We start from the raw sequence: 24,829 nt of genomic DNA on the forward strand, positions 1-24,829 counted from the left end.
TTCACATTCCGTTCCCTATAATCAACCTTATATTGCAGTAGTATAAAGGAAGCATTTTCAATTAAAAACGAAACATTTAGAAGATATAAACCGCTTTGAGACTTCCTAACCCGCCCCCTTACAATCGAGCGGCATATGAACGTTATGCAATAAATATGCAATAAATTCAGCAACATGCTGAACCATCTAAGTAACTGCATGGCCTTTTCTAAACAGTGACGACTTTAGCTGGTGCACCTCTAACAATTCGTTTTCAAATGCACCCATTTCCTTGACCCATGGGTAGGCAAACTAAGGCCCGGGGGCCGGATCCGGCCCAATCGCCTTCTCAATCTGGCCTGTGGACGGTCTGGGAATCAGCATGTTTTTACATGAGTAGAACGTGTCCTTTTATTTAAAATGCATCTCTGGGTTATTTGTGGGGCCTGCCTGGTGTTTTTACACGAGTAGAATGTGTGCTTTTATTTAAAATGCATCTCTGGGTTATTTGTGGGGCCTGCCTGGTGTTTTTACACGAGTAGAATGTGTGCTTTTATTTAAAATGCATCTCTGGGTTATTTGTGGGGCCTGCCTGGTGTTTTTACATGAGTAGAATGTGTGCTTTTATTTAAAATGCATCTCTGGGTTATTTGTGGGGCCTGCCTGGTGTTTTTACATGAGTAGAATGTGTGCTTTTATTTAAAATATAAAATTTATTTAAAATGCATCTCTGGGTTATTTGTGGGGCATAGGAATTCGTTCATATATATCTTTTTTCAAAATATAGTCCGGCCCCCCACAAGGTCTGAGGGACAGGGGACCGGCCCCCTGCTGAAAAAGTTTGCTGACCTCTTAAGGACGACTTATTGCACGACAGCTGGGAGCTAAGTTTGGGTGCCGAATAGCTCATTTCTCCCTGCCTCTTTGCGACACCCTAGGTCCATCCTGACCGGCTTGCTGCCCCCCAGTTCCGGGACGGCGTATGTGATGGGGAGGGACATCTGCTCTGACATGGACATCATCCGGAGGACGATGGGTGTCTGTCCTCAACACAACGTCCTCTTCGACATGTAACTTGCTTATTTGATCGTCTGTTTGTCTCTTCGGTTTCGGGCGTAAAATCACACAAAAACAAACCCGCCCAGCGGTCCCCAGTTTACAAGGATAGGGTGTTAATCGGCCTGGTAAGAGGAACAAAATGTTTTTGCCTGGTGCCTAAAATTGGCGAGCCTCCCTGGGGAGAGCATCCCACAAAAGGAGCCACCACGGAAAAGGCCCTGTCCTCGTGTTTTCACCCTCTGGACCTCGCGCAGAGGAAGCTTACGAAGAAGGGCCTCAGATGATGATGATAATGATGATGATGATAATAATAATTTATTTATACCCCACCCATCTGGCTGCGTTTCCCCAGCCACTCTGGGCAGCTTCCGACAGAACACTTACAACACAATAACCTATTAAACATTAAAAGCTTCCCTAAACAGGGCTGCCTTCAGATGTCTTCTAAAAGTTTGGTAGTTATTTTTCTCTTTGACATCTGGTGGGAGGGCGTTCCACAGGGCGGGCGCCACCACCGAGAAGGCCCTCTGCCTGGTTCCCTGTAACTTGGCTTCTCGCAGTGAGGGAACCACCAGAAGGCCCTCGGGAGATGGACCCAGGTGTCCGGGCAGAACGATGGGGGTGGAGACGCTCCTTCAGGTATACTGGACCTGATCTTAGGGTCCAGGTTGGTTCATACGGGGAGGTCTTGAGGTCCTGAGCCATTTAAAGCTTTATCGGTCCAAACTAGCATTTGGAATTGGGTTCGGAAACTGATTCGTAGCTAGTGCAGGATCGGTGCAATAGGCTCAAGTTGTCTTGCCAACCGGCGAGCAGCCGATTTCTGCACCAGCTGATGTTTCAAAATCGTCTTTGACAAAAAATACAATACAATAACCTATTAAACATTAAAAGCTTCCCTAAACAGGGCTGCCTTTAGATGTCTTCTAAAAGTTTGGTAGTTGTTTTTCTCTTTGAGAAATAATAATTTATTATTCAGAGGAGGCCCTACGTAGAACGCATTGCAATAATGCAACACAATGCCGTTTATCCTGGCAAACAGACAGAATACAGAGAAGCAGAAAGGCACTTTCGGGTCTTATGTGCAGATCTTATGTTCAAATCTTATGTGGAGATCTCTTTTGCAGCGCTGCGGTTTGATCTAATGGCATTTTCGCCGCAGAGTATTTAGCACCCTTGTGGTCTTATGTCTCCCCCCCCCCTCTCTTTTCCGCAACCTTCCCAAAAAACTCGCCGCCCCCCTCCAGCCTGACCGTGGAAGAGCATATCTGGTTTTACGGCCGCCTCAAAGGCCTCTCCGGAGAGCAAGTCCGGGAGGAGATGGAACAGATCATTCAGGATGTGGGTCTGCCCCACAAGAGGCGAGATCAGACCAAGAACCTGTCAGGTGAGTTTGGGGGTCATAGGATATGGGGGAGAAAATAGGGACGTCCTATTCCATCCCTTCCAACGCTTCTCCCCTGAAAAAAAGAGACATCCTTTTCCATCCCCTCCAATGTTTCTCCCCTGAAAATAGGGACGTCCTATTCCATCCCCTCCAACATTTCTCCCCAGAAAATAGGAACGTCCTATTCCATCCCCTCCAACGTTTCTCCCCAGAAAATAGGAACGTCCTATTCCATCCCCTCCAATGTTTCTCCCCTGAAAATAGGGACGTCCTATTCCTTCCCCTCCAACGTTTCTCCCCTGAAAATAGGGACATCCTATTCCATCCCCTCCAATGTTTCTCCCCTGAAAATAGGAACGTCCTATTCCATCCCCTCCAACATTTCTCCCCTGAAAATAGGGACGTCATATTCCATCCCCTCCAATGTTTCTCCCGTGAAAATAGGGGCGTCCTATTCCATCCCCTCCCACGTTTCTCTCCTGAAAATAGGGACATCCTATTCCATCCCCTCCAACGTTTCTCCCCTGAAAATAGGGACGTCCTATTCTATCCCCTCCCACGTTTCTCTCCTGAAAATAGGGACATCCTATTCCATCCCCTCCAACGTTTCTCCCCTGAAAATAGCAACGTCCTATTCCATCCCCTCCAACATTTCTCCCCTGAAAATAGGAACGTCCTATTCCATCCCCTCCAACATTTCTCCCCTGAAAATAGGGACGTCCTATTCCATCCCCTCCAATGTTTCTCCCGTGAAAATAGGGACGTCCTATTCCATCCCCTCCCACGTTTCTCTCCTGAAAATAGGGACATCCTATTCCATCCCCTCCCACGTTTCTCTCCTGAAAATAGGGATGTCCTATTCCACCCCCTCCAATGTTTCTCCCCTGAAAATAGGGACATCCTATTCCACCCCCTCCAACATTTTATCTTTCCAGGAGGCATGCAACGCAAACTGTCTGTGGCCATCGCTTTCGTGGGGGGGTCAAAGGTGGTGATTTTGGACGAGCCGACGGCCGGCGTCGACCCCTATTCTCGCCGTGGCATCTGGGACCTCTTGCTGAAATACCGTACAGGTCTGAGTTGCGGGGTTTTTATTTGGAGGGTGGGGGGCGGTTTTCTATGTGAATTTCGACACACAGGATCAAGGCCCCTCCCCGATTAATTTTACGCAGGTATTCTTAAGAATCTGCCCTGGAAGAACTTTTATTTCTGTTCTGAGACTCTGTAGAGCCTTGGGGGAAGCCACTCTTAAAATCACAGAATTAAAGAATGGTGGCGATGGAGGAATGTCAACTGAAGCATCCATGACAGACGGCCTTCAAATCTCTGCTTTAAAATCTCCCAGGAAGGAGAGTCCATCGCCTCCGGAGGGAGACCGGTTGACTGTCCAAACAGCTCTTACTGTCACAAAGCTCTTCCTGATGTTTACAATAAAGGATGAACCGAAAAGGTTATTGTAGCAAAAACTAATTAAAAGCCCCGGCAATCGATTGAAAACACACCAGCATTCAATCAATCTGTAGATTTATATTGTTTACAGCCAATGGCCATCACAAAACAATATAAGCAATAAAACATACAACTACAGAACGAAAATTATGAAAGCAGAAGAAAGTATGAGATGATCAGATCCCCCCCCCCCCGACCTCAGAACATGGGAAGATACTGCCAGTTTCAAAAAATAATTTGGCATAATATTTGGACTGTTTGATTATTGAATATGTATACAGTGGTACCTCGGGTTAAGTACTTAATTCGTTCCGGAGGTCCGTACTTAACCTGAAACTGTTCTTAACCTGAAGCACCACTTTAGCTAATGGGGCCTCCTGCTGCCGCCGCACGATTTCTGTTCTCGTCCTGAAGCAAAGTTCTTAACCTGAAGCACTATTTATGTCTTAGTGGAGTCTGTAACCTGAAGCGTATGTAACCTGAAGCATATGTAACCCGAGGTACCACTGTAATTTGGAATGTTTAATATGGTTTGATTGGAAAAATCAATACATAGTACAGTGGACGCTCGGGTTGCAAACGTGATCCGTGCAGGAGGCACGTTTGCAACCCGCACAGTTTGCAACCTGCAGTGCCGTGTCTGCGCACGCGCGGGTTGCGATTCGGTGCTTCTGCGCATGCGCAAAGCGCCGAAACCTGAAAGTAACCCATTCTGGTACTTTTGGGTGCACAACCCGAAATCGCGCGACCCAAAGCGTCTGTAACCCAAGGTAAAGGTAAAGGGACCCCTGACCATTAGGTCCAGTCGTGGCCGACTCTGGGGTTGCAGCGCTCATCTCGCTTTACTGGCCAAGGGAGCCGGCGTACAGCTTCTGGGACTAAGCCGCTTCTGGCGAACCAGAGCAGCGCACGGAAACGCCGTTTACCTTCCCGCCGGAGCAGTACCTATTTATCTACTTGCACTTTGAGGTGCTTTCGAACTGCTAGGTTGGCAGGCGCTGGGACCGAGCAACGGGAGCTCACGCCGTCATTGCGGGGATTCGAACCGCCGACCTTCTGATCGGCAAGTCCTAGGCTCTGTGGTTTAACCCACAGCGCCACCCGCGCCCCTAACCCAAGGTATGACTGTATTTAAAAAGAAAAAGAGGAAAGGTGCGTTTTTGCGAATCCGACCGCATCTCCCCTCTTTCCCCGCCGACTCCAGGCCGGACGGTCATCCTGTCGACTCATTACATGGACGAAGCCGACCTCCTGGGCGACCGGGTAGCCATCATATCCCAGGGACGCCTCTGCTGCTGCGGGTCCTCGCTCTTCCTCAAGACCAAGCTGGGCACCGGATACTACCTGACGCTGGTGAAGAGGGAGGCGGGCAGGGGGCGCCACTCGGCGGGCGTCAACGGGGTGGCACCCCCCGCCGGCAAAAAGGTAAACTTGTAAATAATAATAAAAAAGGACGGTGGTTTTCTCTGAAAGGAGAGCTTTCAGTTTATTGGGGATATGTGGGGTGATCGGGGAGGGGGGTCACTGGTGGGGGGGGGGACGCACGCCACGCGCCTTAATTGGGCTTGCTTTCTTTTTCTTTCTTTGAAATATAATTTGTTAATTCTATAATGACAACAAAATATTATTATTAATATTTTTATATATATATAGAATATTTATTAAAGTTTTCAAAAATAATACAATGTAAAATAAAAAGAAAAAAATGACAAAAAACAATAAAAAAACAATTAAAAACACATAAAATTTCCATTACTTATTTTCTTTTAACTTATTTTCCAGACCTCCTCATACCTAACCTTTTTTGTATTCCAATTCAAATTGTTAGTTCAGCAAATCCTCACCATTAGTTTTTACTCATTTCTAAACCTTTTTTTTTCATATCTCTTAAGCATTACAGCTGGAAACCACTTAATTTCTGTCCAACATCATTCTAACATTCATTAATTTTACAATATTTCTGTAAATAGTCTTTAAATTTCTTCCAGTCTTCTTCCGCCGACTCTTTTCCCTGGTCTCGGATTCTGCCGGTCATTTCTGCCAGTCCCATATAGTCCATCACCTTCATCTGCCATTCTTCCAGAGTGGGTAGATCTTGTGTCTTCCAAAATATTATTATTAATTTATACAAGCACAGAGTTGGAAAGGAACCGCACTTAAGTCTGACCCCTGCTCAAGGCAAAGATCCTGTCAAAGTGGCCGTCCATCCTCTGTAATAATAATAATAATAATAATAATAATAATAATAATAATATATTATTATTATTATTATTATTATTTATACCCCGCCCATCTGGCTGGGTTTCCCCAGCCACTCTGGGCGGCTTCCAACAAAATATTAAAATGCAATAGCCTGTTAAACATTAAAAGCTTCCCTAAACAGGGCTGCCTTCAGATGTCTTCTAAATATTCTAAATATTTTAATATTCTGTTGGAAGCCGCCCAGAGTGGCTGGGGAAACCCAGCCAGATGCGCAGGGTATAAATTATTATTATATTATTATAACCATCGCAAACAAAAATTCAAATAATAAATCTTAACTCTATTGACTTCTTTCCACTCCCCCTCTTGGCTCCGTTTTTCTTTAATCTTTCACGCCCGTCCATAAAGCCCCTTATATTCTTAACAATCCAAATTTAAAACCTTTTTATCCCTCTTAATACAAGGGACTTTTAAAAGTTCTACGGGGGTCAAAGTCACCAAAGGCTGTTTCTTTCGACTCCTCCTTTCCAGGCGGACAGCGACTCGGAAAGAAGTTGCGACACCGGTCTGGGCAGTGAGCAGAACAGCGAGGGCACAGGTGCGAATCCTGGCAAAGTGCCGTATTCAAATCCTGCCAAAGAGCTGTATGCTGGCGACGGGCACGGATGAGGAATCTGCTGGGACTGGGGGGAAATGACTGCCGCGAAACCTTTCCGCCTTGTGTGTTTTTCCTTTTTGTGTGCAGACGTGCCGCAGCTGACGGCCGTGATCCAAAAACTGGTCCCTGGGTCTCGGCTGGTGGAGGACATCTGCCAGGAAGTCCTTTACGTCCTCCCGTACAGCGGGGCAAAAGATGGCACCTTCGTGGAGCTGTTCCGGGAGCTGGACGCCCGCCTGGTGGAACTGGGCATCTCGGGGTACGGGATTTCGGACACCAGCCTGGAAGAGGTTTGTAAACGAGAAAAAGGAAAACAGAACAATCAGAATGGCAGGGTAATAATATAAAAAGGTAAAGGGACCCCTGACCGTTAGGTCCACTCGTGGCCAACTCTGGGGTTGCGGCGCTCATCTCGCTTTACTGGCCAAGGGAGCCGGCGTCCAGCTTGCGGGTCATGTGGCCAGCAGGACTAAGCCGCTTCTGGTGAACCAGAGCAGCACACGGAAACGCCGTTTACCTTCCCGCCGGAGTGGTACCTATTTATCTACTTGCGCTGGTGTGCTTTCGAACTGCTAGGTTGGCAGGAGCTGGTACAGAACGGGAGCTCACCCCGTCATTGCAGGGATTCGAACCGCCGACCTTCTGATTGGCAAGCCCTAGGCTCTGTGGTTTAACCCACAGCGCCACCCACATCCCACTAATAATATAATTTAATTTAATAATATAATATAATAATAATATAATAAACAGAACAGCAGGCTAATAATATAATTACAATACAGTGGAACCTCAGGTTGCGGACGTAATCCGTAACAGAGGCACATCCGCAACCCGCCGCGCCTGCTGCGATTTGGTGCATGCGCAGAGAGCAAATTAGTGCTTCTGCGCATGTGCAAAACCCGGAATTAACCCTTTCCGGTACTTCCAGGTTTCCCGCGGTCCACAACCTGAAAACACATAACCCAAAGCGTTTGTAACTCGAGGTACCACTGTGTTTGGTGGCAAGTGGAGCTAAATTGCAGGCAAATCACGTTCAACGCTGACTTATTTTCTTGAAATTAAAAGCAACGCCCAAACACTTGTTAAGACGCATTCCAAATATCTTAAGTTGCCAGTTCTCTTTATCTTGGAATGTCGCTCACTTTCCATTTGGGGGGCTAAAGAAACACAGGCCTCTGTTGTTGCACATATAAACAGTGCTTTTTTCCTTTAAACCCCCCCCCCCCAAATGTTTAAGGGGACTTTCATTTTGACTCAAGAAAATCACCATTTTATAGCTCAAATTGGGGAAAATAAAAGCAGTAAATGGACAAAAGTACGAAGATTCACAAAATGTTTCGGGGGTGTGCGTACTCCTTCGTCCCCCCCCCCCGGAAAAAAAGCCCCTAGGGTTTTCTGTCTGTCTGGTCTTTTTGAGAAGGCAAATTTAAAACTTTCCTTTTTCTTTACTCATTGTAAATCATTTCCCAATATTATTATTATCCTTTTTTTACACGTCCACCACATATGAAAAAAGAAAGGTTCTCTTCATTTCTTTGCATTTCCCACACGTATCTTAGCAAAACTAATCAGATAACCTCTAGGAATCATTTTCAGATAATTCTCTTTCTGTAAGTGACATGCGGTCAGTTTCAAATCATTTCCCCCGGAGTTTCTCCTGGAGGTTTAAATCTGTATTGTTATCCAGTCCTCTTTTAAAGACATCATCGGTCTTCCTGTCTGTGGTAATGGGTATTTTGTGGTGCCTGCAATAGCTCCTATGATCTCTGGTTCCCCAAAGATTTGGGGTGTTTTTTGGAGAGCAGGGAATGGAGGTGGGACTCCCCCTGTTTTAAAGCGCAACTTTGCTTTTTCTTCCAGATTTTCTTGAAAGTGGCAGAAGATAATAATGTCGACGTCGCAGGTAAGGTGAAGGCCAGCTGTCTTGTCTGTCAATGGAACAAACAATAGTCAGTAATATCCAAGGCAACACGATGACCAAATACAATGATACGATATCAATATGCACTCTTTATATAATATGAAATATATGAAATCACATAAACAGAAAACTTAGGAATCTCTGAAAGCCACAAAATATGCACTCTTAATGGATTCTCTTGAAAACAAAAAACCAAATAAACATGTGCATATTTTGTGACTTTCAGAGATTCCTAAGTTTTCTGTTTATGTGATTTCATATATTTCATATTATATAAACAGAAAACTTATGAATCTCTGGAAGCCACAAAATATGCACTCTTAATGGATTCTCTTGAAAACATAAAACCAAATAAACATGTGCATATTTTGTGACTTTCAGAGATTCCTAAGTTTTCTGTTTATGTGATTTCATATATTTCATATTATATAAACAGAAAACTTATGAATCTCTGGAAGCCACAAAATATGCACTCTTAATGGATTCTCTTGAAAACATAAAACCAAATAAACATGTGCATATTTGGTGACTTTTAGAGATTCATAAGTTTTCTGTTTATGTGATTTCATATATATATATATATAGGTCATCGTGTTGCCTTGGATATTACTGACTTTTGTTTGAAACACAGGGGTTAAATTGAACGGAACAAACAAGCCACAACTTTGCCTGACGTTTCGGTTTGGGGAATATTCGGTTTTTCCAAATCTTTTCCAACCGGGTTATATTTTCTTTTTTCCCCGGGCAGGAGATATGGAGGCAGCCCCTGCAGACCTCAGAACGTCCACGCCGGCCTCTGGTTACACCCTGCAGACGTTGAGTGAGGATGCGGAAGCGGCGGACGCCGAGCCCGGTAAGTGCCGGAAGGTTCCAGAAAAAAGTAAGTGCCGGAAGGTTCCGGAAAAAGTCGGTTCCGTGCCGCCCTCGGCTTGGGCACCAGAGGATATCTGCCACGGTTGAGGTCTGCGCCGCGCTTGGGATCGCTGCCCTCCGGTCGGGGTGGAAATTTGTCCGCAGTGCCAATGGATTTGTGTTTCCGGAAGTGGTGTGTCGCTAGTGCTTGGCCAACCTTAAAGTGGTGCCTCGCAAGACGAAAAGAATCCGTTCCGCGATTCTCTTCGTCTTGCGGTTTTTTCGTCTTGCGAAGCAAGCCCATTGACGGCTTAGCGGATTATCGCTATTAGTGGTCTAGCGGCTTTTAGTGATCAGCTGATAAACGGCTTAGCGGCTTAGGAAAAGGGGGGGGGAGGGGAAAAAACCTGCAGGAACTCGCAAGACATTTTCGTCTTGCGAAGCAAGCCCATAGGGAAATTCGTTTTCCGAAGCACCTCCAAAACGGAAAACCCTTTCGTCTAGCGGGTTTTCCGTCTTGCGAGGCGTTCGTCTTGCGGGGCACCACTGTATTTGTGTCCAGAGCTCGTCCTACTCTCGAGTAGAACCCTGGCAGAGACACATGCCCGACTGGCATGTTCTCTCCCTCCTGGTCGATCGTTCGGGAGCTTAGAAACCACTGGTTCCACTCCTTCCTCCTGGGCCGTGTTCAGAAAGTGGTGTTGGGGGACGAATGTTCAGACCCCTGGGCTCTCACTTGTGGGGTGCCTCAGGGTTCTGTCCTCTCCGCCATGCTTTCCAACATCTACATGCAGCCGCTGGGAGAGATCATCAGGGGGTTTGGGCTGGGTGTTCACCAGTATGCGGATGAAACCCAGCTCTACCTCTCTTTTAAATCAGAACCAGTGAAGGTCCTGTGTGAGTGCCTGGAGGCGGCTGGAGGATGGATGGCGGACAACAGATTGAGGCTGAATCCTGACAAGACAGAAGGACTGTTTTTGGGGGACAGGAGGCGGGCAGGTGTGGAGGATTCCCTGGTCCTGAATGGGGTCACTGTGTCCCCGAAGGACCAGGTGCGCAGCCTGGGAGTCATTTTGGACTCACAGCTGTCCATGGAGGCGCAGGTCAATTCTGTGTCCAGGGCAGCTCCATCTGGGACGCAGGATGAGACCCTCCCTGTCCGCAGACTGTCTTGCCAGAGTGGTGCATGCTCTAGTTATCTCCCGCTTGGACTACTGCCATGCGCTCTACGTGGGGCTCCCTTGGAAGGTGACCCGGAAACTGCAACTAATCCAGAATGCGGCAGCCAGACTGGGGACTGGGAGTGGCCGCTGAGACCATATAACACCGGTCCTGAAAGACCTACATTGGCTCCCAGGACGTTTCCGAGCACAATTCAGAGGGTTGGTGCTGACCTTGAAAGCCCTAAATGGCCTCGGTCCAGTAGACCTGAAGGAGCGTCTCCACCCCCATCGTTCTGCCCGGACACTGAGGTCCAGCGCCGAGGGCCTCCTGCCGGTTCCCTCACTGTGAGAAGCAAAGCTACAGGGAACCAGGCAGAGGGTCTTCTTGGTGGTGGCACCCGCCCTGGGGAATGCCTTCCCACCAGATGTCAAAGAGAAAAATAACTACCAAACTTTTAGAAGACATCTGAAGGCAGCCCTGTTTAGGGAAGCTTTTAATGTTTAATAGGTTATTGTATTTTAGTGTTTTGTTGGAAGCCGCCCAGAGTGGCTGGGGAAACCCAGCCAGATGGGCAGGGTATAAATAATAAATTATTATTCCTCAACATCGCAGCGACCAATGCCAACTGACATCAGCACACTTAGGGATCCGCAGAGTCTGTGCAGTTCGTGTGACAGACCTCAGCATTTTGGCTAATCTACTTTATTTACATATAAACAGACGCGGAGCACTGCAACATGGCTCCCTCTCTCTCTAGCATCAGACAGCAAAGAGTAAAAAAGAACGTAGGACAATACTCCCACTTCACGGAACATAAACATCCTGTCTCCGTCACTTCCCACTCTGTGGAGTCAAAACATACGTCGTCATGGGATAGACAAAAATCCCATGACTGCAATCACGGAGCAGGAATTCTAACAATTTTCTTCCCAACAGCGGGCACAGTTTGCTTTTTGAGAGAGTCGCAAAAGGGCCACCCTAGAGGGGGAGTGGTGTCACACAAAATGGCTGCCATAGAGCAGGTGTGGCATCTTGCAAAATGGCTCCAGTGGAGGGGGAGTGGCGTCACACAAAATGGCGCCATAGAACGAGTGTGGAATCACACAAAATGGCTGCCATGGAAGGGGGATGGCATCACGCAAAATGGTGCCATAGAGCAGGCATGGCGTCATGCAGGATGGCTGCCATGGAAGGGGAATTGGCACCACACAAAATGGTGCCATAGAGCAGGTGTAGCGTCATGCAAGATGGCTGCCACTGAGGTAACCTGGCATTGCACCAAATGGCCGCCATGGAGGGGGAGTGGCGTCACACAAAATGGTTGCCATGGAGGTAACCTGGCATCACACAAAATGGCTGCTACTGAGGTAGCCTGGCATTGCACCAAATGGCTGCCATAGAGCAGGTGTGGAATCGCACAAGATGGCTGCCATGGAAGGGGGATGGCACCACACAAAATGGCTGCCATACAGCAGGTGTGGTGTCATGCAAGATGGCTGTCATGGAGGGGGAGTGGCGTCACACAAAACGGTTGCCATAGAGCAGGTGTGGCTTCACGCAACATAGCTGCCATGGAGGTAACCTGGAGTCACACAAAATGGCTGCCATGGAGGTCACCTGGCATTGCACCAAATGGCTGCCACAGAGCAGGTGTGGAATCACACCAAATGGCTGCCATGGAAGGGGGATGGCATTACACAAAATGGCTGCCATAGAGCAGGTGTGGCTTCACGCAGAATAGCTGCCATTGAGGTAGCCTAGCATTGCACCAAGAGCTGGTGCGGAATCACACAAGATGGCTGTAATGGAGGGGGAGTGGCGTCACACAAAATGGTGCCCTAGGGCACTTGTGGCGTCATGCATGATGGCTACCAGTGGGGTAACCTGGCATCACACAAAATGGCTGCCACTGAGGTAGCCTGGCCTTGCACCAAATGGCTGCCCTAGAGCGGGTGTGGAATCACACAAAATGGCTGCCGTGAAAGGGGGGTGGCATTACACCAAATGGCTGCCATACAGCCGGCGTGGCGTCACGCAAAATGGCTGCCATGGAGGTCACCTGGCATCACACAAAATGGCGCCATAGAGCAGGTGTGGTGTCACACAAAATGGCTGCCATGGAGGTCACCTGGCATTGCACCAAATGGCTGCCACAGAGCAGGTGTGGAATCACACAAAATGGCGCCATAGAGCAGGCGTGGCGTCACACAGGATGGCTGTCATGGAAGGGGAATGGCACCACACAAAATGGCACAGGTGTGGCGTAGATTGGGGAGTTGAAATGAGAATGGCTTTTCTGTTTCCCCCTTGCTTCTCAACGTACAGGAAGTCCTGGGTGCGAATCCTGGAGGGAGGGCTTGCGATGCATCTAACTTCTTCCTTCTGTTCTTTCTTTCTCTCTCTCCCTTTCTCTCCTTCCTTCCTCCACCTTTACGCTTAAGTCAAAGGACTCAAGAAAGGTAAAAAAGAAGCTTTGGGGCAGAATTATTATTATTAATAATATTATTAATCCCCTCCTTCGCCCCAAGGTCCTGGGTTCAGGTTACAGCAGTCAGAACGCCGTGTTAAAAACAGTTTAAAATTATTTCCATTTGCAACAATAAGGTGCATTCTTCAATGGTTGCGATGCATCTATTAATTGCTTATCGATTAATCACAGTTGCAATCAAAATTATTCCACTACCCCCGTTGCAAATTGGGAGATATTCGGCCGAAAATGCAAGTTATTAAACGGCTGAAAAGTCTGCAAAATTTTTATAACAAACCTGATTTGCAATGAGGGGGGTTTGAGTAATCTCGATTGCAACCGAGAACTTTTTTCCAGCTGAATTTTTTGAAATTTGGAATGTTGGAAATGTATGTGAGCTGATGGTGCTTTTATTAATGTACGGTGGCTTTGGAAAAAAAAAAAAAAGCTCAATGGAAAATAATAAACAACCAACTAATTAAGAAGTTTTAAATGACAATAGGGGGAAACCAGGAGCTTCTTTTTGCTAGGTCTGACTGGACTGGGCTAGAGTTGCCGAAATAAATAAAATTGTGTATGCATGCAAAAACTGCAGCAAGGAAGAGAAAATTGAATTGCAAGAAAGAACAGGCTTGGAAATCAAAAATAAGGTTAAATACCTGGGGGTTTGGATTTCAACTAAAACCACAAATCTGTATGAAGACAATTACATTAAAACATGGAAAGATATAAAAAAATATATGGGAAATTGGACCAGGCTCCATCTCTCCCTTTGGGGAAGAATCTCAGTAGTAAAAATGCCCAAAATGGTTTTCTTGTTTCAAACAATACCAATTTTAGGAGGAATGAAATGTTTCACGGAATGGGAAAAGGAAATAGCTATATTTGTCTGGAACGGAAATAAACCCAGAATTGAGCATCAGGTGTTGAGAGATAAAAGGAAGAGAGGAGGATTTGAGCTCCTAGATTTGGAATTATATTATGAGGCCGCAGGATTGGTATGGCTAAAGGAATGGATTACGTTAAAAGACACTGATGTGTTAGATCATGATAACCGGTACGGATGGCACTCTTATTTAATATACGGAAATATATACAAGGGGTTTTTGAGCCATGTGATAAGGAAATAACTGATTTGCAATGGGTTGTGTGTGTGTTGAATAGTTTCGATCACAGCTGTAAATAAAGAAGGTTGCATTATCTTAGACAGTGGGTTTATTCGGATTTTCGGCTTCACGGCTTCCCTCTCTCCTTTTTTTCTGGCAGCGGAAGAAGCCAAGGAGACGGACCTCTTGAGGGGCATGGGGGTCCAGGCCTCCCGCCAGCTGACGGGCTGGGCACTGGTGCGCCAACAACTCCGCGCCCTCTTCACCAAGCGCCTTCTGTACGCCCGCAGGAGCACCAGGGGATTTCTTGCGCAAGTATAACGCACGACTCCTCTTCGTCTGGGTTTGGAAGGGGATGGAGGGTGGGCCAGGGAGGGAGGGTGGGTGGGGGGCTGGGGGTCTCTCTCGGGGGTTGGCTGCAGAATCATAGAGTTGGAACGGGGAACCCTGAAGGTCATCCACCCCAACCCCCTTGCAAGGGCTAAAGCATCCCGGACAGAGGGCCTCTCGGCGCTTCCGTGCGACCGAGCTGTAATGGCTCTCCTCCCCGTGATGGGAGGGCGTTCCACAGGGAGGGCGCCACCACTGAGAAGGCCCTCTGCCTGGTTCCCTGCAACCTCACTTCTCGCAGGGAGGGAACCACCAGAAGGCCCTTGGGAGATGGACCCAGGTGTCTGGGCTGGACGATGGGGGTGGAGACACTCCTTCAGGTCTACTGGGCCATTTAGGGCTTTCAAGGTCAGCACCAACACTTTGAATTGTGCTCAGAAACGTCCTAGGAGCCAATGCAGATCTCTCAGGACCGGTGTTATATTCTACGATTTGCCTGCGACTGATCTGCCCGCTCCCTCCTTTCGCAGATTGTGCTTCCGGCGGTCTTCGTCTGCATCGCCCTCCTCTTCAGCCTCATCGTACCCCCTTTCGGCAAGTACCCCCCTCTGCGCCTCGAACCCTGGATGTACGGACCTCAATATACCTTCGTCAGGTGCGTCTCAGAACCAGGGCCGGGTTTAGGTTTGGTGAGGCCATAAGCTACTGAAGGTTACAGGGCCTTCTATATGTCCAGCTGTCCTTTGTCCACAACAAATGGTCGCTGTTTTTTTGTGTTGAATATATGCTATATGGTCATTGATGGACCTCATAGGCATCTATAGCCATTTGCACATCGCAAAATAGGTACCAGTGGTACCTCGGGTTAAGTACTTTGTTCCAGAGGTCTGTTCTTAACCTGAAACTGTTCTTAACCTGAAGCACCACTCTAGCTAATGGGGCCTCCTGCTGCCGCCAGAGCACGATTTCTGTTCTCATCCTGAAGCAAAGTTCTTAACCCAAGGTAATATTTCTGGGTTAGTGGAGTCTGTAACCTGAAGCGTATGTAACCTGAAGGGTATGTAACTCGAGGTACCGCTGTAATTGTTGAGCTGAAATACAATTAAGTATATTAATTAAGATGTAGTATATTAAAAGTGAAATGCAATTAAGAAGAAGTATATTAATAGTGAAATACAATTAAGAAACATATTAATAGTGAGATAATTATTAAGCTCTAACTTAAAATGGGACGCGGGTGGCATTGTGGTCTAAACCACAGAGCCTAGGGCTTGCCGATCAGAAGGTCAGCGGTTCGAATCCCTGCAATGACGGGGTGAGCTCCCGTTGCTCAGTCCCTGCTCCTGCCCACCTAGAAGTTCGAAAGTACGTCCAAGTGCAAGTAGATCAATAGGTACTGCTCCGGTGGGAAGGTAAACGGCGTTTCCGTGCGCTGCTCTGGTTCGCCAGAAGCGGCTTAGTCCTGCTGGCCACACGACCCGGAAGCTGTACGCCGGCTCCTTCGGCCAATAAAGGGGGATGAGCGCCACAACCCCAGAGTCGGCCACGACTGTACCTAATGGTCAGGGGTCCCTTTACCTTTACCTTTACCTATATTAATAGTGAAATACAATTAAGAAATAGTATATTAAAACTGAAATACAATTAAGAAACATATTAATAGTGAGATAATTATTAAGCTCTAACTTAAAACTATTTTTTTATCCATAACAAAATAATGCAAACACCTTGGCATTGGCCAATCACAAAAGCTCTTTTAGAAACACAATTTGCAAAGACTCATCATCTAACCCAAAGACTTGAGGGATGATTCCAACAGATCTCACACGAAAAACGTCCCTGTGGAGACGGCAGTTCCGAATCGGTGGCGCATGCCCTTCTGGCTTGCCCTCTTGATAAAGACTCGAGAAACGAGATTATCACCCCTCTTTTATCGTCCATTCCGGGTCGCCCAGCCACTGCCCCAGGGTCCTTTCTCTTGGCTGATCAAGATGAGCAGGTGACAGCAAAGGTGGCAAGGATTTTCGCTGGGGCAATCAGAATAAGATCCACCATTTGACCATTGATTCAAAACCCCAAAATATCTTTTGTGTAATTGACTTTTTAGTTCTATTCTTTGTATATCGTATTGTTGTTTTATTGCTTTGGCCGACGGCTGACGCAAACAAAGATTCATTCATTCTTCTCCCCGCCGCTCAGTGATGATTCGATGGGCGATCTTGTCTCCTCCCGGCTCCTCGAATCTCTCCTCCATGAACCTGGCTTTGGGACCAAGTGCGTGAGGGATCTTCCGGATCTGTGAGTACCTCGCAGAGCAGCCTTTAAACCAGGCATAGATTTAATCTGTTTCCTGGATCCTGGAACCTCCATAACCACCTTGGCCTGTGGGTTTGTTTTTTATAATAATGTTTATTGGTTTTCTCAATATTTTCCATCATAACAACAATCTTACTTTAATACGTTTCCCTCGATGATAGTAAGAGGAAGATATTTCGCTCTCTCAGAATCAGAGCGTCTCTGCAAACGTAGTAAACAGGAACCTGATACTTCAGAGCACATTTTCTTTTCTTGTGATTTTGGCATTTACGCCAGAAGACAATTATTAGAGGACTTAAAACTCCATAGGCTCAATTCTATACTACCAACTGCTCTCGGACAGGAATGATCAAATTAATAGTGGCTGAATTTTTGAGTGCTGTCCATGTAGAAAGACTGGGCCATTATAAAGAGATTTTAGCAGTTCTTAATTGATCAGTGATGCGGTAGTGTTGTAATGTAGTATTTAGGCAAATTGATTTTCTCTGGAGTTAAAGATCTGACCTTGTTATGTTGAGCTCGTATTTTGTACAATTCGCATACGGTGTCTGTTTGATAATGCGTGGTTTGCTATTCCTAATAAAGGATATTTATTTATTAAACCTGGGATTCGGCTGGCGCTGTGGGTTAAACCACTGAGCCTAGGACTTGCCAATCAGAAGGTCGGTGGTTCGAATCCCCGCAATGACGGGGTGAGCTCCCGTTCCTCGGTCCCAGCTCCTGCCAACCTAGCAGTTCAAAAGCACGTCAAAGTACAAGTAGATAAATAGGTACTGCTCCGGCGGGAAGGTAAATGGTTTTTCCATGCGCTGCTCTGGTTCGCCAGAAGCAGCTTAGTCCTGCTGGCCACATGACCTGGAAGCTGTACGCCAGCTCCCTTGGCCAGTAAAGCGAGATGAGCGCCACAACCCCAGAGTCGGCCACGACTGGACCTAATGATCAGGGGTCCCTTTACCTTAATTTATTAAACCAGGCATAGGCAAACTCGGCCCGCAAGATGTTTTGGGACTACAATTCCCATCATCCATGACCACTGGTCCTGTTAGCTAGGGATGATTTGAGGGGGTCTCCAAAGTTGATGGGTATTGCCATTCAAATAGTGTGTGTGTGCTCTGCCCTGTGATTATGTGGGGTGCGGCTTACCTGACCCCCCACCTCAATATTTTATTCAAATGGCCACCCCTAACCTGGGGCAACATCCCCCCATAACCTGCTGCTTGCCTTGAGGGCTCCAGGAAGGCTCCTTGCCCGTCGGTAGCCGCCCACGAACAAGGCTTCATGACCCCGGAAATGTCACCAGCGCTGGCTTCGTTTTTCGAGAACGGCAACTGGACTTCGGCCAACCCATCCCCAGACTGTGTGTGCAGCTCCCGGAAGTCCCGGAAGATGCTCCCGGATTGCCCCGAAGCGGCCGGGGGGCTCCCCCCTCCTCAGGTAAACCTTGACACCCCTCACCCCAATTTGACGACAGGCCGGCGTTAGGTATAATTGGTTTAATTCACGCTGAAATGGGAAATGAAATATGAGACACTGCAGCTGTCTCCCAGCTCCATCTGATACGCAGGATGAGACTGTCAGAATTCAGGGCCGGTCAGAGGTATGTGCCTATCTCTCCAGGCACCGGCTGAATTCTTTTGACCTCCCTCCGGCGACTCCCGGCAGTAAAAACACTGGAGGTCCGTTCCGGCGATTTTCCTCAGGCTGTGAGAAAAACACACCAAACTGCTTCTCCTCCTCCCTGCTCTCCAGCATATCCCCAGGGAGGGGAATCAGACTCAGACAGAAATGTATCTACATGTTTTATTCCTGTCTTCAGCAGTCATATAGAGAAAACATGTCTGCTCTCATCAACAAACAGATAGAAACTCCAAACTCAACCCATGTACATCCTGTACAGGTCATATGACACACACACTGAGCTAACATCCGGTGCTCAGTACAGAATGGACTGCCCCTTTGTTCCCATGGCAACAGTCACAAACATCCTGTCTGGCTTTGCAGCCACAAGCAGCTGACTGAGCTGCTGGGGCCTTTGCTTGCTGCAGCATTGCTGCTTTAGAATAACATACTCCCCCTAAAGTATCAATGCGTGCAGCGAGCAAAGCGTCATCCAGAGAAGAAAACAAACAGTTGTTATACTTATAACACTCCCCTGTTGTTTCAGTTCCACCCTTGGAACTACCCGCCACTGGTTTTACCAATGTACCTCTCTGGTTGTGTGACTTCCAAGGAATGAGTGCATCTGCATTACCTTGGTTAACAACTCTCTGTTGTGCCTTTGTCTCTGACTCAGACACAGCTTCAATTTGACCTTGGTCGTTTACAACAGCAACACATGCAATAGCTAGGTTTGCAAACTCCTTTGAATACCTCTTGGGTGGTACACCCTTCGTTGCTCTCTCAGACCTACGTAAGAGGTGCTGCTCTTCTCTGCTTTCTGGTTCAGCCTCTGAACTCTCTGGAGAACCAGTACTAAGCTTAATCAGTGGTTCATCCTCCTCTTCTGAGGGTCTAGTCATTGTGTGAGATTTCTTCTCAATGACTGTGACAACTGAGCTGTCTGAGCTATCGCTGTCATCATCAGTACTACTGAACTCAATAAGATCAAACTCATCATCATCATCATCAGAATCATCATCATCTCCTGTGGGAAATGTGTGAACAATCACTCGCTCCTGTTCAGGAGCACTCTCTAGAAATTTTGTGAGAATCACATTACCAGATTCAGACAAAATTACTCTGTAGAGACCCTTTTCATAACCCACAAAAATGCCTCTGGCATTCTTTACTCCACCTGGAGCTTCTGTTCTCACATGAGACCCAAAAACCTTGAAATGGGCAACAGAAGGTTTTCTGTGGAACAGTTTCTCAAAGGGAGAACTTCCCAATTCATTTGAAAACTTTCTCAACCACGTGTAACAATATGACATTAGCGACTCAGCCCAGTACTCATGTGGCAGATGTGAACTAAGCAATTGCGCTTCCATTCCCTTTTGCAATTCTTTGTTCACTTTAACACAGACACATCTATTCCAAGCTTCTTCAGAAGCTGCAATTTTGTGTCTTATCCCTTTCTTCTTCAGGAACCTCTGGAAATCCTGTAAAAGAAAAATTGGCTTCTCATCTGTGCAAAGACAATCTATGTCAGCATCATGCATATTTTTAACCTTGTCACAAAACTCTTTAAACCTTTCTAAGGCTTCTTTCGGTCTCTCCAAAAGATAAATCCAGACAAAACCTGTAAAAGAATCAACACATATTAGGTAATATTTTGCATTGCCTCTAGATGGTGCTAAAGGACCAATCACATCAGCATACACCCGCTGAAATGCCTTGTCGACCCTCGAGGTGACCTGCTTGGCGTTCTTCTCAGCTACACCTGCAGAAGAAATCATGTTAGAATCACAAGAATTACATTCCATGTAATCACTTTGATCAAAAGTCAACAAATACAGTCCATCTTTCTCTTTGGCAGAAAGATACAACTCTCCATCTTTGTAGATCTCGCAGTGTTGATCATCATAGGACAGTTTTAGTCCCTTCTTGGCAATCTGCGAAACGCTGAGCAGATTGTACTTCAACTCTGGAACCAAATAAACATCGTTTATAGTCAAGTTCAGACTTTTAAGATACACAGTCCCAGTTCCGGTGGCTTCCAGCTCTCGACCGTTGGCTTGTTGTACAATGAAGCTTTGCTTCTTAAACGACGAAAACAAATCCCTGCGATGGGTCATGTGAACCGTCGCTCCCGTGTCTAAAACGAAGGAATTCCCCACTTGTGGTGTGGCTTTTAGGGACATCAAAGCCTTTGCAGGCTTCGCCTGTGACTTGGCATGACTTCTGCCTGACGCCTCAGACTTCGTGGAGCTTCCCTTGGCTCCTTTGTTCTGACGTGGCTTCCTGCAGTACCGCTGAAGATGCCCAGTCTGCCCACAATTGTGGCATCGGACAACGTTCAAAGCTACGGCGTCTCCTCCAGTAGCTACAGCAGTGGGGGTGTTAGAACTCCGTTCTTCCCTCCCCCTGTCCTTGACTTCCAGGGCGGCAAGTCTGTCATGTTCGTTCAGAACCACGGCAAAGACCCTGTCCGACGTTAGATCTTGCGCTGGGAGAGACCCCAGCTGACTGGCAACCGTTTTGTAAGTCCGATTCAGGCTGTTGATCACCATGAAGCAAAACACTTCCTCCTGCAGACGGAAATTGCGTTCCACCATTTGCTGACGCAGAAATTTCATTTCCGTCAGGTGCGCTTGAACATCTCCATCAGGCGCAAGCCTCAGGTTAGTCAGCTTTTCAAAATACAGCAACGCTGAAGAACCTGCATCTCTCTGATGTGTCCTTCTCAGCGTGTCCCAAACATCTTTCGCGTGTTCTAAATCTTGTATATGAACAAGCTGAGAGTCTGACACGCACAGAATTATAGCAGTTCTGGCCTTCATATCCTGTGACTCCCAAACAGGCGTTGGTGCTGCAGGGATGGGGTTCTCAATCACCCCAAACAGTCTCTGATTCTGCAGCAAAGCCTTCATCTTAATAGACCAAGATGCATAATTGTCACTGGTCAAAAGAGGTGGAGAAGGCAGGCTTCCCTTCTTCTTGGCATCCATTTTGAGTCCTTGCATTGACTCTCAAACACAAGCCTCTAAAATCCAATAGCTGGCTTGTTTACACTCTGTGCACCTGGCAGCTCTAACACTGGCCGCTTGGAAAGTCCCTTTCAACAGTTCCTTTGTAAGGGCCAAGGGCCTAGTCTAAACACGAGCTGTTGTTGCCTCTCTGGGCATAGCCTGACTTCCAGCCCTTATCTGCGTTGCTAAGCAACCACATTCCTTTCCTTGGACAGGAAAAACCACAGGAATGTTTGGAATGCAGACTCTTCTCTCTCGGAGCTGTTTTTCCCAAACGTTGCTCCCATGAAGCAGAGAATGAATCAATCTGCATTCACACTTTTAAGCCCGAAAATCTCATACCTGGGCTCCGTAGCTTGGCTTTCAGCTTCTTCTGGTCAGCTTCTAGCTGCAGAGAATCAGCTTCCATCTCAGGCTTCCATGGAGAGGGATGAATACAGTCTCCTTGATGCAGACTCCCATGGATCGTAGCAACCGTCCACTGCTACCAATGTCAGAATTCAGGGCCGGTCAGAGGTATGTGCCTATCTCTCCAGGCACCGGCTGAATTCTTTTGACCTCCCTCCGGCGACTCCCGGCAGTAAAAACACTGGAGGTCCGTTCCGGCGATTTTCCTCAGGCTGTGAGAAAAACACACCAAACTGCTTCTCCTCCTCCCTGCTCTCCAGCATATCCCCAGGGAGGGGAATCAGACTCAGACAGAAATGTATCTACATGTTTTATTCCTGTCTTCAGCAGTCATATAGAGAAAACATGTCTGCTCTCATCAACAAACAGATAGAAACTCCAAACTCAACCCATGTACATCCTGTACAGGTCATATGACACACACACTGAGCTAACATCCGGTGCTCAGTACAGAATGGACTGCCCCTTTGTTCCCATGGCAACAGTCACAAACATCCTGTCTGGCTTTGCAGCCACAAGCAGCTGACTGAGCTGCTGGGGCCTTTGCTTGCTGCAGCATTGCTGCTTTAGAATAACAGAGACCCTCCCTGCCCGCAGACTGTCTGGCCAGAGTGGTGCATGCTCTGGTTATCTCCCGCTTGGACTACTGCCATGTGCTCTCCATGGGGCTGCCTTTGAAGGTGACCCGGAAACTAGAACTAATCCAGAATGCGGCAGCTAGACTGGGGACTGGGAGTGGCCGCCGAGACAATATAACACCGGTCCTGAAAGACTTACATTGGCTCCCAGTCCGTTTCCAGGTACAATTCAAAGTGTTGGTGCTGACCTTGAAAGACCTAAATGGCCCTGTGTCCCTGAAGGAGCGTCTCCACCTCCATTGTTCAGCCCAGACACTGAGGTCCAGCTCCGGGGGCCTTCTGGCGGTTCCCTCCCTGTGAGAAGTGAGGTTTCAGGGAACCAGGCAGAGGGCCTTCTCGGTGGTGGCGCCCGCCCTGTGGAACGCCCTCCCATTAGATGTCAAGGAAATAAACAACTATCTGACTTTTAGAAAACATCTGAAGGCAGCCCTGTTTAGGGAAGTTTTTAATGTGTGGTGTTTTATTCTGTTTTTCATCTGTTGTGAGCTGGCCTTGGGAAACCCAGCCAGATGGGCGGGGTATAAATAATAAATTATTATTCTTATTTATAACTGGTTTTCTAAGGGACTCTGAGCTCTAAGTTGAGCTGATAATTCCCCATTGTTTTCTGTTACTATACATGTGAGTGTTTAACTTTAGATCACATGAGAGGTATTGAATTGCAAATCCGCCCTCTTGGAAAGGGTGGCGGTTGGAGGTCTTTGCTCCTGGGCTCTGTGAGATGTAAATCAAACTCTCCAGGTGTAAACAGCCTCAGACTGACTTTTTATGTCAGCTGCAATAGGCTGCAGCGACACAGGTTTGGTGACCTGTCCGAACTCCCCGTTCCAGATGCCGAGAAACACGGGTGACATTCTCCAGAACCTCACCGGGAGGAACATCTCCGATTACCTAGTGAAGACCTACCCAAAAGTCATCCGCCAAGGGTACGTGGGTGATACATCTCTCTTCTCTCTCTCACACACAAACTCATCAAAATTGCTTCAGGATCTGTGGCATGCAAACTGGGCCACAGCGTGTTGAGCCAATAATCCGTGGTTCGGTTTCAAAACTCTGTTGGCTCGTGTTAAGCTCGCCACAAACTCGCTTTCTTCTTTTTTTAAATATCTTTTTATTCAAAATTAAAACAAAACATATCATCTTTATTTCCCCCCCATTTTTCCTCCCTCCCCCCACAGAACCCACCCACCCCCACCTTCCCTCAGTTCCAGTCTTTGATTTCTCTAGAAATGCTGTTTTCTGCATGTTACACAGTTGTATAGATCCTCAAACTATTTAGTTGATTATTATCAATAAAAAGTTTGTGAATGTTTATTCAAAACCAGCCAAGGAGTCCAGTTCGCTTTGTTGCGTCTTCAAATACTTTGTAAAGGGTTCCTATTCATCTTTAAAGTCGCAATTATCTTTGTCCCGTAGCTTGTGTGTCAGTTTTGCCAGTTCTGCATAATCCATCAATTTTTCTTGCCATGATTCTTTAGTTGGGGTTTCTTCAGTCTTCCATCCTTGTGCTACCAGAACTCTTGCGGCCGTTGTCGCATACATGAAGATGTTTTTCAGCTTTTTTGGCAGATCTTTCCCTACAATCCCTAATAAAAATGCTTCAGGTTTTTTAACAAATGTTAAATGGAACATTTTCTTCAATGAGTTGTATATCATTTCCCAATTTTTTTTAATTACCTTACAATCCCACCACATGTGATAAAATGTCCCTTCCTTTTCCTTCCTTCTTCCTTCTCCACAAACTCGCTTTTGATCTTGTTTCCTTCATTTTTTTAGGCTGCGAACCAAAAAATGGGTCAACGAACAACGGTAAGCGGCGTTCATTCATTCGAACCTTTCCTGGCTTGGAAACTGGAAGTTTCCAGGGCGTCTCGAAAGATGCCCCCCTGGGGTTGAGCGAAGACCGTGGTCGTCTTGATGTTATATGAGCCTAGGGTCTCGACCACACACAGTTTGCAGTCCGCTGGCAGTAGGAGTACAATATGGGCATGTCTTTAAGTTAACACCTTACATTAAAAACCTGACAGTACCAAACTATCGAAGGCTTTTCACCAAAGCCAGACTAAACGTCTTTCCTTCTGCAGTGTTGAGAGGAGTTCCCTGCCAGGACGGACTTTGCTCGTGTGCTCAAGACATCGATTTCCATAAAACATATTTTGCTGCACTGTGCAAAATATGAGCAAGCCAGGGCTGAACTGATATTACCCTTGCTGGTACCTTTCCCGGGAAAATCAGAGGCTCACTATGTCAGGTTCCTATTGGAAG

General features: G+C 47.0%; 1 protein-coding gene across 1 annotated transcript in view; it reads left to right on the forward strand.

Moving 5' to 3' along the window:
* ABCA7 (ATP binding cassette subfamily A member 7) overlaps positions 1–24,829 on the forward strand; it is an 81,091-nt gene that overhangs the window by 32,114 nt on the left and 24,148 nt on the right. The window contains exons 19-32 of the mRNA XM_079961076.1: positions 918–1,049; positions 2,286–2,425; positions 3,361–3,498; positions 5,079–5,299; positions 6,608–6,674; positions 6,822–7,024; positions 8,595–8,637; positions 9,404–9,508; positions 14,405–14,559; positions 15,105–15,229; positions 16,774–16,872; positions 18,126–18,324; positions 23,396–23,490; positions 24,341–24,373. Coding sequence (XP_079817202.1) covers positions 918–1,049; positions 2,286–2,425; positions 3,361–3,498; positions 5,079–5,299; positions 6,608–6,674; positions 6,822–7,024; positions 8,595–8,637; positions 9,404–9,508; positions 14,405–14,559; positions 15,105–15,229; positions 16,774–16,872; positions 18,126–18,324; positions 23,396–23,490; positions 24,341–24,373 — 1,755 coding nt within the window. The remainder of the gene's footprint in view (positions 1–917; positions 1,050–2,285; positions 2,426–3,360; positions 3,499–5,078; positions 5,300–6,607; positions 6,675–6,821; positions 7,025–8,594; positions 8,638–9,403; positions 9,509–14,404; positions 14,560–15,104; positions 15,230–16,773; positions 16,873–18,125; positions 18,325–23,395; positions 23,491–24,340; positions 24,374–24,829) is intronic.

This window comes from Podarcis cretensis, assembly GCF_951804945.1.
Source record: "Podarcis cretensis genome assembly, chromosome: 18".
NCBI lineage: Eukaryota > Metazoa > Chordata > Lepidosauria > Squamata > Lacertidae > Podarcis > Podarcis cretensis.